Here is a 15,487-nt window from a genome sequence, read left to right as displayed (position 1 = left end):
GGGGAATGGAACTAAGGAAGTGACAGATATATGGGGAGGTATTCAGTGAAGTCATAGATTCCAGGTGGGTCTCATGATGAGACACAGGTGCGCGTAATGATGGATGCTAGGTGTGCGTATTGATGATTGCCAGAGCCGGTGGTTAGTAAACCGGCAACGTCAAATGCTGGAGTGGAGGAGGGGGAGTAGACGTGACAGCACCATAAATCTAGAGAATTCCACACTTTAATGACAAAGTTTGATGTCAACATTTTCCCACAAGAAGGACTGCTGCGCCACCTTCCTGTTCAAGTGAGTACAGAACAAGGTGAGTCCAAAAATGTATTGTATGCTACTGTATAATGATGTAATATGCCAGGTAGATATGTATACTGTAGCTTAGAAAGTAATACGAAGTGTATGTTGTGTAGTAAGCTGTTAGTAGCCCATATGTCTCACCCTAATAATTCGGTCCCTTTCCCCCTCTTAACATAGCCTACAGTTCTGGCTTGGTGTACAGGGAGAATACTGTAAGAATGGCCCATGTTCTGAATTCTGTCACTGTACATTTCAAAAGTGCTGAACAAATAATTTTATTGACTACGTCCATCCTAGCTCGCTCATTAATGTCGTAATCGAAATTACGGATTGCTTCTAATCTGCTCGTCATTCCCTTATGCCGTAGTTTGTACCTCTCAATTGTCAGTAGAAACCACATTTGTTTAAGCAAGTTGTCACTATCGTCGTAACATTGAGACCAAGGCACAGCGTGCATAGAGTTCCACATAATTTTAATACAGAGAAACTCACTAAACAAAACAATAAAGAACAACGAATGAACCGTGAAGCTATACAACCAGTGCAGACAGGCAACTAAACATAGACAAGATGCCACAAACACAAAAGGGAAATGGCTACCTAAATATGATCCCCAATCAGAGACAACGATAAACAGCTGTCTCTGATTGGGAACCATATCAGGCCAAAATAGACATACAAAAAACCCTAGATGACCCACCCTAGACACTATCACGCCCCAACCAACACAGACCCCCCCACCCAAAGGTGCGGACTCCGACCACAAAACCTGACTCAATAGGGGAGAGTCCGGGTGGGCATCTAGGATAGATGACGCAGGGCGTCGAGGGCGGCTCCGGTGCAGGGCACATCGCCGGAAGCTCCGGACCGTGGATCGTCGCAGGAGGCTCCGGACTGAGAACCCCTGCTGAAGACTCCGGACCGGGGACCGTCGCCGAAGGCTCCAGACCGGGGACCGTCGGGGACCGCCGCCGATGGCTCCGGACCGGGGACCGTCGCCGGAAGCTCCGGACCGGGAACCGTAGCCGGAAGCTCTGGACTGTGGAGGCGCACTGGAGGCCTGATGTGTGGGACCGGTACAGGTGGCACCAGGCTGATGACACACACCTCAGAGCGAGTGCGGGGAGGAGGCACAGGATGTACTGGACTGGGGACACGCACTTGAGGAAGAGTGCAGGGAGCAGGAACAGGACACACCTGACTGGAAAAGCGCACTTGAGGGAGAGTGTGAGGAGTTGGCACAGGACGTACTGGGTTGTGAATGTACACTGGAGACCTGGTGTGTATAGCCGGCATCAATTGTTCCGGAACTTTAACACACGTTTCAGGACGAGTACGAGGAACTGGCACAGGTGGCATCGGACAGCTAACACGCTCCTCAGGGCGAATGCCGTGCATACTACGCCAAACCAAAGGCTCTCTCTCTTCACTCCTCCAATTTGATCAACAACTCCTCAAAGGTTGTAACTCGCCCTTCCGTTCACTCTCCTCCAATTCGTCCAATAACTCCTCGACAGTCTCGGACTCACCCCTCAACTTCGCCGACTGCTTCATGTGCCTCCCCCCAAAAAATGATTGGGGTCCTGCCAGGTTTTCCTCCCAAGTCCAGGATCCCTTCCCATCCAGGATCTCTTCCCAAGTCCAGGATACTTCCTCCTTCTGGGCATGCTGCTTGGTCCTTTGTTAGTGGGATCTTCTGTCACTATCGTCGTAATGATGAGACCATGGTGCAGCGTGCATAGAGTTCTACATGATTTGAATAAAGAGAAACTCACTAAACAAAACAATAAAGAACAATGAATGAACCGTGAAGCTATACAACTAGTGCAGACAGGCAACTAAACATAGACAAGATCCCACAAACACAAAAGGGAAATGGCTACCTAAATATGATCCCCAATTAGAGACAACAATAAACAGCCGTCTCTGATTGGGAACCATATCAGGCCAACATAGACATACAAAAAACCCTAGATGACCCACCCTAGACACTATCACGCCCCAACCAACACAGAGAAAAAATAGCTTACTATGGTCAGGGCGTGACACAAGTCAGCCATAGCTCCCGAGTGGCGCAGCGGTCTAAGGCTCTGCATCTCAGTGCTAGAGGGGTCACTACAGATACCCTGGTTCAAATCCAGGCTATATCACAGTCGGCTGTGATTGGGAGTCCCACAGGGTGGGGCACAATTGGTCCAGTGTCATCTGGGTTTGGCTGGTGTAGGCTGTCATTGTAAATAATAATGTTTTCTTAACTGACTTGCCTAGTTAAATAAAAGTTCAATTTAATGAAAAAATACCAACTATGTTTTTAAAAGGCAGTAGATGAGGCTGAATTAACTGCTTCGCTGCCAGATAAGTATCTACTGATAGCCAGGTGTAGCGGTGGTAAGGTTTCACTCCATGGTGCTGAAAAGAAAGCTTTTCTGTTGGGACAGTTTTATGTAGGCCCTAATAGTTTGTGGGCACCATTTGTCACAATTATAGTGCAGTTAATGTATTGTTCGGTTTTGTGTTGTGTAGTGGCTTTGCTGGCATGCATCTACTTTAAAATGGAGTTAGGCTCAATGGTGCTGCCAATGCTGTCACAAACGCTATAATGGAACAGATACAAAGATGAGTCCTCTATCTCGCTGGCCTGTTGTTTTCAATCGTATCTGCACTCTCATTGGCTAGAATGGTCCCACCTGATCTCGCCTCCTCCCGCCTGCCTGCCATCTTTGAGGACATGTATTTCCTTTGTTAGAGTGGTCACGTGTATATCTTGTCAATATAATAGACAATCCTTGGCGCTACATCACAAGGTTATGCGCTCCTCCCCCTCACAGCAGCGCTAGATAGAACTTTGCGGAATAATACAGACCTACGGAAAATGTTTTATGTGTCACAGCAAACATTACTTTATTCGGAAGGCCTGATGTGAGATATAGCATATACACAGAGTGTACAAAACATTAAGATATTGAGTTGCACTCCCTTTTGCCCTCAGAGCAGCCTCAATTCGTTGGGGGATAGACTCTAAAAGGTGTCAAAAGCATTCCACAGGGATGTTGACTAATGCTTCCCACAGTTGTGTCAAGTTGGCTGGATGCCTTTAAGGTGGTGGATCATACTTGATACACATCGGAAACTGTTGAGCGTGAAAAGCCTAACAACATTGCACTTCTTGACTCAAACCGGTGCGCCTGGCACCTACTACCATACCCAGTTCAAAGGCACTTAAATATTTTGTCTTGCCCATTCACCCTCTGGATGGCACACATACACAATCCATGTCTCAAGGCTTAAAGATCCTTCTTTAACCTATCTCCTCCACTTCATCTAAACTGATTTAAGTGGATTTATCAAAATACATCAATACAGGACCATAGCTTTCACCTGGTCAGTCTGTGTTCCTAATGTTTTGTACACTCAGTGTACATTCTACGTGATCAATTTGGGGTTTACAAATGAACCATTTCTGAGATCTCTGCCAAGAAAGGAGGAAAGAATCAGCTTGTGGGCTTACTGCACATGCAACAATACACACACACACATCAACATCTGTGTGAGGCTATTTGCCTTCTTTTTCTAGAAGTCATCAAGATGGAAGTCTTATTTTTGTGGGGGTAGGGGTCACCTGGAGGTCAATTCTGACATAAGCTGTATACCAAGATGGTGGATAATTGAAAATATTACACTCAGGGTTTTTACCACCAGCCCAGCCTCCACCCGTGGGTTCTGTTTCTGATGTCCCACCACCAGCCCAGCCTCCACCTGTGGGTTCTGTTTCTGATGTCCCACCACCAGCCCAGCCTCCATCTGTGGGTTCTGTTTCTGATGTCGCACCACCAGCCCAGCCTCCACCTGTGGGTTCTGTTTCTGATATCCCACCACCAGCCCAGCCTCCACCTGTGGGTTCTGTTTCTGATGTCCCACCACCAGCCCAGCCTCCACCTGTGGGTTCTGTTTCCCACCACCAGCCCAGCCTCCACCTGTGGGTTCTGTTTCTGATGTCCCACCACCAGCCCAGCCTCCACCTGTGGGTTCTGTTTCTGATGTCCCACCACCAGCCCAGCCTCCACCTGTGGGTTCTGTTTCTTCCATCGGGGGGGGGGGGATTTGATATAGCGTATCATGCTCACTGCCTATAGTTTTATTATAACATTCATATGACGCTTGGCTCTGGCAGTGAGCTACCCTGCAGGACAGAGCTTTAATGCCAAGACAGGCATTGTTGTCTTTTCTAAAAAATGGTTAAACGTTCACGTGGTGTTTTCTTTCTGAAAATTCTAAATAAAATATCTAAAGAGATTAATTTGTACTGTCTCTGATTTCATGATAGGTGGCTGTTCAGGTGCACCATCAGTCCCATCTCCTGGCCTCCCTGTCCATTGGCCCACACTCAACACAGAGTTTCTCAATCTTCAGTCTCTGGACCTCAATCTGTGGGGTGTATCTGATCAGCAAGTTAGGCAGACTGTAATTAGCTCACACGTTGCAGTTTTCATTAAAAGGCACAAACTGTAAGTCCAATGTACTGTAACAAGTGTTGGCCTGACACTTTGGGAGGACTGTGGGCAGTGAGGGGTATGGGCGTTTGCAAGTGTACCCACCAAATATACACACTCATTGGACTAAAATGGAACTGTCATACATGTTCTTATTTCTGTGTGATTTGTTTCTGGTTGATTGGGTTGCGCCTTTAAGGGAGTAGGTCCATTGCAAGCCAGTCCGTAGTACTATAAAAAGCTTAAGAAACACTGCTTTAAGAAGGGGTTGTGAATGGCTTAATGAGGCCGAGGTCCATGGCCTTGACCAGGCAGGTGCGTGCCACATCGATCACAAGCTGCCTCTTGGGGTTGTCCATTGCTTTGCCAATCACTGTCAGGATCTCCAGGATCTCGCTCTCGATCAGCTTCTTGGCCAGCTCGTTGTCGTCCGAGTTCAGTATGTTGTACACAATCACCAGGCCTCTGTGCTGGATCTGGGGCTGGTCATGGAGAATGAGCCTCTGAAGGATCTCCATCCACTGCAAAGTCTGCGGAGTGAACCGAGAAAACACTGGTCAGTCAAAGTGATGAAGTGGATGAGGCCTCACCATACATTTGGAATAAGTATAACTATAATCAGTGTTGTGATGACACAAATGTATTAAGTAATATATAACAATATTCAGTGTTGTGATTATACATATTGATTACGTAACACATAACTAGTCATTGTTGTCATGATACATACCGACTGTCACGACTATAAATCGATGCTGCGATGATACAGCGTTGTGATTGATTGGCACAATTCGGCAGTTCAAATCGGTGATATCTTTGCACAGGAACTGCCTTTGGGTCACCCCAAGGTGAGTGTACTTGTGTGAATGCAACCAGACAGACATACCACCAGGGTCATCTTGGTGCACAGTTTCTTCTGGGCGGCAGTGAGCATGGCCAGTGCTCCGGCTGCAGCTCTCTGGAGCTTTTCATCGTCCTCAGCACACATCAGCACCAGCAGCTTCAGCCTATCATTCCCATCCTCCAGGTACCGATCCTGTACCTGAACACACAATGGTGACGTTAGTTACACTGGGTGACACGTTTGTTACCTGCACACACAACACACCATATGTGATGACACTGTTCCCTAAGATTGAGGGGTGTCCTCTCACCTCTTTGCACGTCACCAGGTTGCACATGCACTCTGTGGCTGCCTGTCTGATATGATCATGGTCTTCAAACATGTACTGCTCAATCTCAGGGAGAGCTTTCTCTTTCAGGATCTTCACTCTGGAGCCGTGGAGGATGGGAAGTAATAGTTAAGAAATCACGCAAACGTCTCATCTCCTCCACTGAAAACACTCTGGCAGCAACCGTCTCATCTCCTCCACTCAAAACACTCTGGCAGCAACCATCTCATCTCCTCCACTCAAAACGCTCTGACAGCAACAGTGAAAAAACACTAACAACTCTGGAATGTCCCCAGAGCATATCTGAGCTCACAGCTGTTTTCTGGTTAAACTTATTGAACACTTGTCCTCTCACACATCGACTACCTTATAGTGATTGTTGAATAATCTGTAATAGTCTCAGGTGTTTAGTTGGGTTATACATACTGTGGTGTGGTTGGTAAATTAACAGGCCTCACCTCAGTTTGTCGTTGAGACCAGCCAAGTTGGTGAGACTCAGAAGTGCCTCGTAGTTCTGCACCCCATCTCTCTCAGGGTGCAACAGGCTGACCAGAGGACGCACCACCTCATAGATCTGTCAGAGAGAGAGAGAGATGACAAGGCAGTGTGAGGGAGGTAGGGTAAGAGAGAGAAAGAGAGCAGGAAGCAGAATGAGAAAGAGCCCACACCCTCTCCCCCACGTAACAGGAAGTGGTCAGACGGGTTCTTACCCTCTCTCCTGGGAAGGCAATCTCTGGGTTGGACACAGCAGCGATCTTAGCCAGGGCGTGGGAGGCCCTTATTTTCCCTATAGCTGATCCCTCCAGAGCCAATGGGATCAGAGCCTGGGGAACACACAAAAGATCAGAGGTTTAGACAGTCAGAAACCCTCTGGTTAGATAAGGGTAATACATCAAATGTAAGGCTGGCTATAAGAAATAGTGATGATTCTAGAACGGAGGATCTGATGAGTCTGTTGTGTCTGTCACTCACCTTGCCCCCTCCATGGGCGCAAATCGTGCCACGGTCTTTGGCATCATCTGCCAAGGCAAGGAACACCCTGCGGATGAAAGCAAACACCATTGATTTCAATCCGATTTGTTCTGCAGCATTGCTTATTGCGTGTACTGACTGTAGGTTGGCTCTGGATAAGAAGCTAAATGTTCAAGCCTAGTACAGTCCCAGGTTGCTCACCTTGCCAGCATCTCTTTGGTCTGGTCAGTCAGGAGAAGGTTGTCAGCTTTCACCATGACAGTGAGAGCTGAGATGACCCCTCCCTTTAGCATCCTCTTCACTCTCTTCTGGATGAAATCCTTCTTGTCCTAGGGGCAGAGAAGCGTGTGTATTGTCAGCACCTCCCCCAGTCAATATACCTAGGACCTCAAAATAGGAATAATAAACTTTGCTAACTGTAGAGAGCAGCATAGTCACATGTATATAGCTTTTATACTAGTTTAGTTTACAGTGACTTGGTGTCCAGTTATTTCCTGATATAAATAAGGATGACTTGTTTGGTATTTGTTTTTTTTATTAGGATCCCCATTAGCTGTTGCGAAAGCCGCAGCTACTCTTCCTGGGGTCCACACAGAACATGAAACATGACATAATACAGAACATTAATAGACAACAACAGCTCAAGGACAGAACTACATACATTTAATAACGGCACACATAGCCTACACATCAATACATACACACAAACTATCTTGGTCAAATAGGGGAGAGGCGTTGTTACGTGAGGTGTTGCTTTATCTGTTTTTTGAAACCAGGTTCTCTGTTCATTTGAGTAATTTGTGATGGAAGGGAGTTCCATGCAATAATGGCTCTATATAATGTATGCTTTCTTGAATTTGTTCTGCATTTGGGGGCTATGAAAAGACAGCTGGTGGCATGTCTGGTGTGTTTGTGTGTGTGTCAGAGCTGTGTGTAAGTTGCCTCCCCCTGCCTGCTGGACAGACAGGGGGAGGCCTGTGTCTTTCTCTCATCTTACCTTGGGGTGCTGCTCTGGGACATGCTGCTTGGAGAACTTGGCCAGCTGAACCAGCTCAGGCATGATATCTTTCTTCTCATAGCTGTTGGTGCAGTTGACCAGGGTACAGGCCACAGCATATAGGATGGTCTTATCTTTAGACTGTATCACAGGGAAACAGGGAAGAGTGAAGTTAGGTACTCTCGTCCAGGTCCCATATTCACCCTTTAATGCCACTATGCTCCGGTCATCTTCTATGAGTTGGGTCTCTGCTCTGTCTTTAATAGTACAGTACCTACCTTGGCCAGTTCAAACATGGCTTTCATAGCAGGCTCGTCCTCAACAAAGTCATCCTTTACATCAGCGTCTTGGGTCAGGTAGGCCAGACCTTCTATAGCCCACTTCCTGGTCTTCGTGTCCATGGCAGAGTTACACAGCCACCTGACACACAGGAAGAGGGTTAACAGGGAACCGGGCTAACAGGAAATGGTCCTCCATCTTCAGATTATGACAATGGGAAGCCATTTCTAAATCACACTGAGGGAATATAATATTGTTCTCTCTGCAACTGAAACACGTCAATATATCAATACAAATAGCACATAATTATCCAGATAAAGAGTCATAATTGTCTGGACTTGGTGTGTAATTAGTCAAGTATAAGGGTACAGATATGTTCACATTCTATTACTCCTGATAATTGTAGTCCATAATACTTTTTTTTGGCTGTGATCGACTGTGTCTATGAATACTTCAGTGATATTAAGACCACAAAGTTACGTAATGGAAGATAAGCTTTCAAAGCTACCGACTCCAAAAAACAGACTCACTTCCTGCACTGCTTGGCCAGTTTCTCAGTGGAGCCCTCAGCAAACTGCCTCATACTATAGTCATCTCCACCTGCTGAGCCCAGCTTACACAGACCCTGGGGAAAGAGACACACAAACACACACAAAACAGTGAGTTCATGAACTTGGAGGGAAAGTTACACTTAGATCAATCTGAAGAGTCACTGTAACGTTATCAAACATGAAGAACTATCAATGAACCCCTCAAAAGAGCAAATGTCTATTCTATAGTATGTAAATCTACAGCTCACTCACCACCAGCGCACGGATCTTGATCTTCTCGTTCTTGGTCTTCTTGTAGATGTCTTTGAGCAGCGACACGCCGTTGGTGATAATGAAGGAGGCGCGGCTCATCTTCGTCGAGGAGTGGATCAGCGCTTCCACGGCGACCATCTGGTCCACCTCACGCTCAGAGCCGCACAGCGCCACCATCATCTCCATGATGCCCTGGCGACCCACCAGCTGGTTGCCAACCTCAAATGGCCCCTGCAGCAGGCCTGACAGAGCGTTGATGGCGTGGATGTTCCTGTCCATGTCGTTGGGGTCAAACTTGCCTCTGTGGAGAGAGTCAGGGTCAGGGGGAGTAGTGTTAAGGGTAGATGAGGGAGGTGGGGAGAGGTCAGGAATAAATGTTAGTCAGCTGACTTAGTACTCATCACCATCATCAACGGTAGTGCCGTTAGATAGTTCCCTCGTTGTAACATTACTCATGATGTACGCGTGCATCACAGATACCTATCAATCTCTGTATGATGTTACTCTGATTAGATATGCTACTCATATGTCACTGTTATGTTACTAATATGTAACTCACTTGATGTACTCGTCACAGACTTCCCTGTAGTGGTCTCTCTCGGGGTCGCAGCGCAGGTCGTCCCAGAGCTTGTCAAGCAACACGCTGGCGATGAGCTGAGTGTTCTCCGTCATGGGCAGCTGGTCTGGGAGGTCAGGTATCTGGCCACACACCTTCAGGATCTTCTTCAGACCTGGCGGGGGGTTCACAAAGCCAGATGAATGACAAAGTCCCTAAATTAAGTTGAGCAACAGTGAGGAAGGACATTTTACTTTGTGAAGAAACAGTCTTGAGAATGTTCATCTCGTCTTTGGTGTCATAAACAATCAGTGTCCCTGTGTAAGAATTTCCACTACAAACATTTGTCAAAGGTCTACTTAGTGTCACAGATCATGATCAAAGCTAACCGACTCGCTCACCATGGTCGATGGTGAAGAGGCTCTTGGAGTGGTCATGGTCTTTCTTGTCCTTGCGAGGCACGTTCCTGCACAGCAGGTTCAGGGCCTGGTCTCTGCCGTGTCCTGAAACCTTCTTACTGGCAACCATCTCCAGCAGGGCCATCAGGATGCTCTTCAAGTCTTTGCTGGCATCTGCAGGGGAACAGAATAAGTGTCAGACCACTTTTATGAAGCGTTTAAAAAACACAAACAAGTAACTATATAACAAGTAAATAAATATAAAACAGAACAATGTGTTTATATAGCTAATAGATGCTATTCGGAGGCAATACGCATTGGGTAAAAAACCCTACATACATGTATATAAATGTAGGGCTTTTGACTGGAACAGGATAGGAATGCAGAAACGTAAGTGGATGTCTCACCCAAAACCAGGGCTTCCTCCTTCCCATAAATCCTCTGGTCTCCTCCGGTAAGGGAGTCATTGATGCACTGGAACAGGTCGGAAGTTGCCAAGGCGATGTCCTCATTGTCGACTGCCATGATGCTGCACAGCTTGTCAATGCCCACCAGGTGGATAATGGCCATGGTCTGTTTAGAGACAAACATACAGGTCAACTGAGTGTACACAAGGGGGACTATGGCTAGACATTACAATAGAAACGTTGAAAAGGATCCATATCTGTCCCAATGGACCAGGAATGGGGAGGATTGGCTCCCCTTCTTACAGAATCCCGTACGCACTGCCCTGTCTTCACCTGCCCCTCACCCGTGCTTTGTGTCCAGTGCACATTCCCGCGAAGGTACGGATAGCAGCCAGGACCATCTCTACTTTTCCGGTCTCAAGCATATCCAACAGCAGAGGCACTCCGTTGTTCTGGAAGATTCTCTCAGCGCCAGCATCTTCTCTGGCCAGAACCACCAGGTTGTTAGCAGCCTACATGGGAAGTAAATACTAATCATACTGGCATAAAAGTTACACACATTGCATTTGATATCAGACTGTAAAATTATTAAAGACCACAGCATCATGCTTATCACAGTAAGTGGAATCAATGGAACTGATCTCTACTTCGGTGTCATTCAAACCTTTTCCTTCTTGTCCTTGTCCATCTCCTCATCAAGCAGAATGTCAAACATGTTCTTGACCCGTGAGTCTGTGGAGAAGGTTGTCTTCAGCTGTAGACAGAGAGAGCATAAGAGAGAGAGAGCATGAGAGAGAGAGCATAAGAGAGAGAGAGAGCATAGAGAGAGAGAGCATAAGAGAGAGAGCATAAGAGGGAAAGAGAGATGCAGATAAGTACCGTAATGTGTTTTTATGTCTTGTTCATAAGTCAAACAAATATTATAATCACATAGTTATCAGTAAGTAAACCAATGGCTTGTGTCTAAATGGTCCCAGTTGGTAGCACACCTTGGCTTGGATCTCCGCCCCCAGCCTCCTGAGGGTCTCCAGGAAGGTCTTATTTTTGGGCTCGATGGTGGAACACCTCTGGACGTCTTTGAAGGCCATGTCCAGCTTGCCCAGCTTCTCCAGAGCCTGGCACCGCCGGAACAGGGCTTTGACGTCTGCTGCATCCACGTCAATGGCTGATGGAGAGCAGAGAATAATACAAGTGTCTGGGTTGAAGTGAAAATACCACTGTGGTATGAGCATAATCCATGATTTGTCAGTTTATGTTATGGTGAGCATGGCAAAATGTTTATTCCTAAACATTTCCTAGACTCTACCGTACCTTTGGAGGCATCGGAGGCTGCATTGGTGTAGCTTTCCTGAGAAAGAAAAAGAGTTCAAAAACATCAGAGGATCAGGGAATCACAACCAGGGATGAATAATTAGGAAACAAAGCAGTTTTTGCTTGTTGAAGGCCTGTGGTTGAGGTTAGGTGTTTACCTTTTTCAGGAAGCAGGCTGATCTGTTCCTGTAGATGACAGCGAGCACCTTTTTGTCTTTGCACAACTTGGTGGCTTTTGTGTAGCACTCAATGGCCTTGTCCACCTCACCGGCTTGGAAATGCTTGTTTCCCTCATCTTTTAACTGGATTGGATCTGCCATCTCTCCCATCTGGTGAGGAAATGAGAAGTTATAGTTCAACAGTTCCAGGTTACAGTATGACTTGAACATTAAAGCCAATGAATGACTGGTACTCAAAGAGTAAACAGCACATATTACAACACCTTGACAAGGTTTCCATTCATTTTGATCTCGGAAAAATACATATAATCACAGTTCAAAATTCTAAATCAGCATGAGTGATTACACCTCACTGTCCCAAAAATGACAAACAAATATAATATTGTAAGAAAAAATAATACTCTTCTTACCGTTCTCACTACAATGTCTCCTTACCCGAGTCCCCTTTAGCAAATGGCCCAGCACGTTCTCTAACTTTAAATGGCCACCCCTCATGCCTTACTTGGGCATTGTTTTGCACCACAGTGGGGGCCTTACCACTAATACAATCATTCTAATGGACAGCCACTCCACCGCTCCTGATAGACATGTCCCCTGTCCTCTGTCCCCTGTCCTAGAGCCCCTGACAGGCAAGCATGTCACTCAAGACTGTGTACACTCAATACATGTCTCTCAATAGCGCCATATAATTTATACCTTTCAGGATTGTGTGTTCTTCTCTTCTCCTTTTATTTTCACTTGAGTGTCCAGTGTTGAGCTTCACTCCCTGATTGTTTTGCGTTCTATTTTTTTGGTATTAGTGCAACCCCACCTCTCCTTAATACTCATCTCATGAGGTGGGCCAAAACCAGGGTGGGACCATTTAAAAAATGGATGGGGGTCTACTCTACACAGAAGAGACACTTCCTGAGAGAACTGTACACTGAATTCTCACATTTAGCATTGGATCGGGTTTGTTAAAATGTCTCATTTATTTTATGACAACATACCAATGCTGAGTCATTAAAATAATTGCGTAGTAGTTTATCTTTTTGTACGTTATGACATGGGTAACCCCCTGAAACATGGTCTGGCCCTGATATGATCTATTTAAAGAATAGGTTCGATGACAGCTGAGAACTCACCAGAAAATGCTTGTGCACCTCTAGTGAGGCGGGAGTAGGTGTAGTAGGGGGGTCTGGCAGCTCACTGGAAGCTGTAGGAACACACAAGAATGACCTGGCAGCTTCTAGAACAAGCCTGGCCTAAGGCCGGCCCGGGGACCGTATGCGGCCTGCAACCTGATTCAATATTGCCCATGAAATCATGCTCAAATCACATAAAGAATTTGCAATAGTCAAGTTTTGAAAAACGTATTTGTTATTCAAATTAAAAGCCAAATGAATACTCGGCTTTCTGTAATGATTTAACTCCCACCGCTTGTGGAACATTTATTCTGAAGGCACGTATAAATAACACCTGCACGAGAACATACAGTGACTGACAAGCTGACATACACGTCAGTTACACATCGTAACTAGCTAGAAATTGCGCAAAAATACGTTTTAAAGATTCCAAAGAAAAGGAAAGTAGACAATGAATGCAGGGTGTTCCAGCAAGAGTGGACATCGAAATATGTCTTTATTGAGGTATCAGGGAAAGCTGTGTGCAAAGAGAGCATCGCTAACGTTACAACTTGGCCTGACACTTCTAGACGAAGAATGCAGGGAAATATAGATATATGCATTCTTAGCAGATGGCAAGTGCATCGAAAATGTTGCTTTTTCAGCAAGGACTTTTCACAAAAATGCATTCAGCAAACGACGGAATTGCGAGAGATAGCTATGTACTGTCCCACAATATTGCTAAACATAGCAAGCCATTCGCTGAGGGCGAATCCATTGATATAATGTTTAATTGACTGCAGCAATACTTTTCCCCGACAACAAAGAGCGGGTTGAAAATGTTTCGCTGTCAAGACGAACAGTGACACGGCATGTTGAGGACATCCCAGAGAATATGGAACAACAGCTGAAGTACAAGGTAGAGAATTAAACCTATTTCTCCTTGGCCCTGAATGAAGTCAATGAAGAACAGAACCATAAGGTCTTTTGAAAAGGATACAATATCAAGTAGTTGAGCTAAACCAAGATCAGCAAATTATTTTCCTGCATTGCATTATTCATCAGGAGGTGCTCTGTAAATGGTTTCTGAAAATAAGCCATATTGTGGATAGTCACTAAAGTGGTAAACTTCATAAGAGCAAAATCTTTAAACCACAGGCAGTTTGTCTCACTGTTGGAAGAGAGTCGGGTGATGCAGATCTCCCCTGCCACACAAACGTGAGATGGCTGAGTTTGGAGAAAGTGCTTAAAAGGGTGTGGGACCTGAAGCCAGGAGATTTCTGAGTTTTTGCAAATGAAAGGAAAATGTGGATTTCCCTCAACTGCAAGATAAAGAATGGTGGACATCATGGCCCTCATGAATGAACTGAATTTCAAACTACAGGGGAAGGGCCTTTTTGCACATCAGATGTACATCCTTGTCAAATCCTTAAAGGTAAAATTACTCCTCCTGACCCGCCAAATAGAAGCCAACAATATCACCCAACTTCCGACACTACTAGTCTGTTCCCTGTCACTCATTCATATATCCTTATGTACATGTTCCTTATCCCCTTACACTGTGTATAAGACAGTAGTTTTGGAATTGTTAGTTAGATTACTTGTTGGTTATCACTGCATTGTCGGAACTAGAAGCACAAGCATTTCGCTACACTCGCATTAACATCTGCTAACCATGTGTATGTGACAAATAAAATTTGATTTGATTTGATTTGTCAGATGACCAGCGAGAGAAGTAGACATCATCGCTGCTGCGTGCTTTGAACGGTGAGTTTTCATCATTTTAAGGATTTCAAAGTGTTGGAAAAGGACATGCTGTTGGTTTCCTCTCATTTCACCTTCAATGTGGATAACGCTCCCAGTGACCTGCAACTCGAGCTTATCGATCTTCAGTCTGATGCAGTGATTTGAGAACTTTTCATAACAATGTCACTGACGAGGTTCTATGCATCTCTCGATGAACAAAAGTTTTCAAAGATTAGGAGTCATGCTCAGAATATGTTTGTACTGTTTGGGTCAACCTATGTATGTGAACAGACATTTTCAGTGATGAAATATAACAAGTCAAGGCACAGATCTCTTACTAACTCTCACCTCTCAGCAATCCTGCGCATAGTGACGTCATAAACTATATCTGACTTCCCTGCTCTAGTCAATGCCCATCAGAGACTTCACTCCTCACACTGATTAAGTTTAATCAGTTTAAATGTAATGTTAAGCTCTCTCTTTCTTGTGTTTTGTGCATACCCGTTAACAAGAGCTCTGTCCGTGGTTCTGAATGTACAGTTTACTTTTCCCTCCGTGTCGTTCATTGCATGTCTTATAATGAAAATATCTACCAAAAGGAGAACATGGATGTGGTTTATTTCTGTGCATGTTAAAAAAGTAAAATAAGTAGCATATCTGGATGTGATTTACAGTAGATATATCTGTCAACACAGTCATACACAATGTATAATCCTGTAATATGATTCTGGCCCGCGTTTGCAAAAATATATTCTGTGGCCCTCTATGAAAAATAAT

At 45.3% G+C, this 15,487-nt stretch overlaps 1 protein-coding gene across 3 annotated transcripts; it reads right to left on the bottom strand.

Annotated features, from left to right (window-relative positions):
• Positions 1 to 2,508: 2,508 nt before the first annotated feature.
• On the bottom strand, positions 2,509 to 12,690 carry LOC124033267 (protein unc-45 homolog B-like). Of its 3 annotated transcripts, none has more exons than XR_006838349.1 (21): positions 12,558 to 12,690; positions 11,841 to 12,011; positions 11,683 to 11,719; positions 11,361 to 11,536; positions 11,036 to 11,125; positions 10,716 to 10,883; positions 10,372 to 10,537; positions 9,968 to 10,138; positions 9,570 to 9,741; positions 9,011 to 9,311; positions 8,738 to 8,832; positions 8,207 to 8,348; positions 7,929 to 8,069; positions 7,133 to 7,260; positions 6,932 to 6,998; positions 6,670 to 6,783; positions 6,418 to 6,533; positions 5,942 to 6,059; positions 5,674 to 5,829; positions 4,272 to 5,317; positions 2,509 to 4,233 (listed from the first exon to the last, which is right to left on the bottom strand). XR_006838349.1 is itself a non-coding variant. In XM_046345251.1 (20 exons), exons 2-20 carry the CDS (start codon positions 12,009 to 12,011, stop codon positions 5,045 to 5,047), a joined length of 2,802 nt encoding a protein of 933 aa, XP_046201207.1. In that variant the 5' UTR covers positions 12,558 to 12,690; the 3' UTR covers positions 4,247 to 5,044. The 3 variants fall into 3 exon arrangements, 1 of the variants encoding a protein (XP_046201207.1); XR_006838350.1 differs by having other exon boundaries at positions 2,509 to 4,188; XM_046345251.1 differs by lacking the exon at positions 2,509 to 4,233 and having other exon boundaries at positions 4,247 to 5,317.
• Positions 12,691 to 15,487: the final 2,797 nt, after the last annotated feature.

This window comes from Oncorhynchus gorbuscha, linkage group LG04 (assembly GCF_021184085.1).
Source record: "Oncorhynchus gorbuscha isolate QuinsamMale2020 ecotype Even-year linkage group LG04, OgorEven_v1.0, whole genome shotgun sequence".
Taxonomy (NCBI): domain Eukaryota; kingdom Metazoa; phylum Chordata; class Actinopteri; order Salmoniformes; family Salmonidae; genus Oncorhynchus; species Oncorhynchus gorbuscha.
The sequence above is the reverse complement of the archived record's forward strand: the minus strand, read 5'-3'. Positions and strand labels throughout refer to the sequence as shown.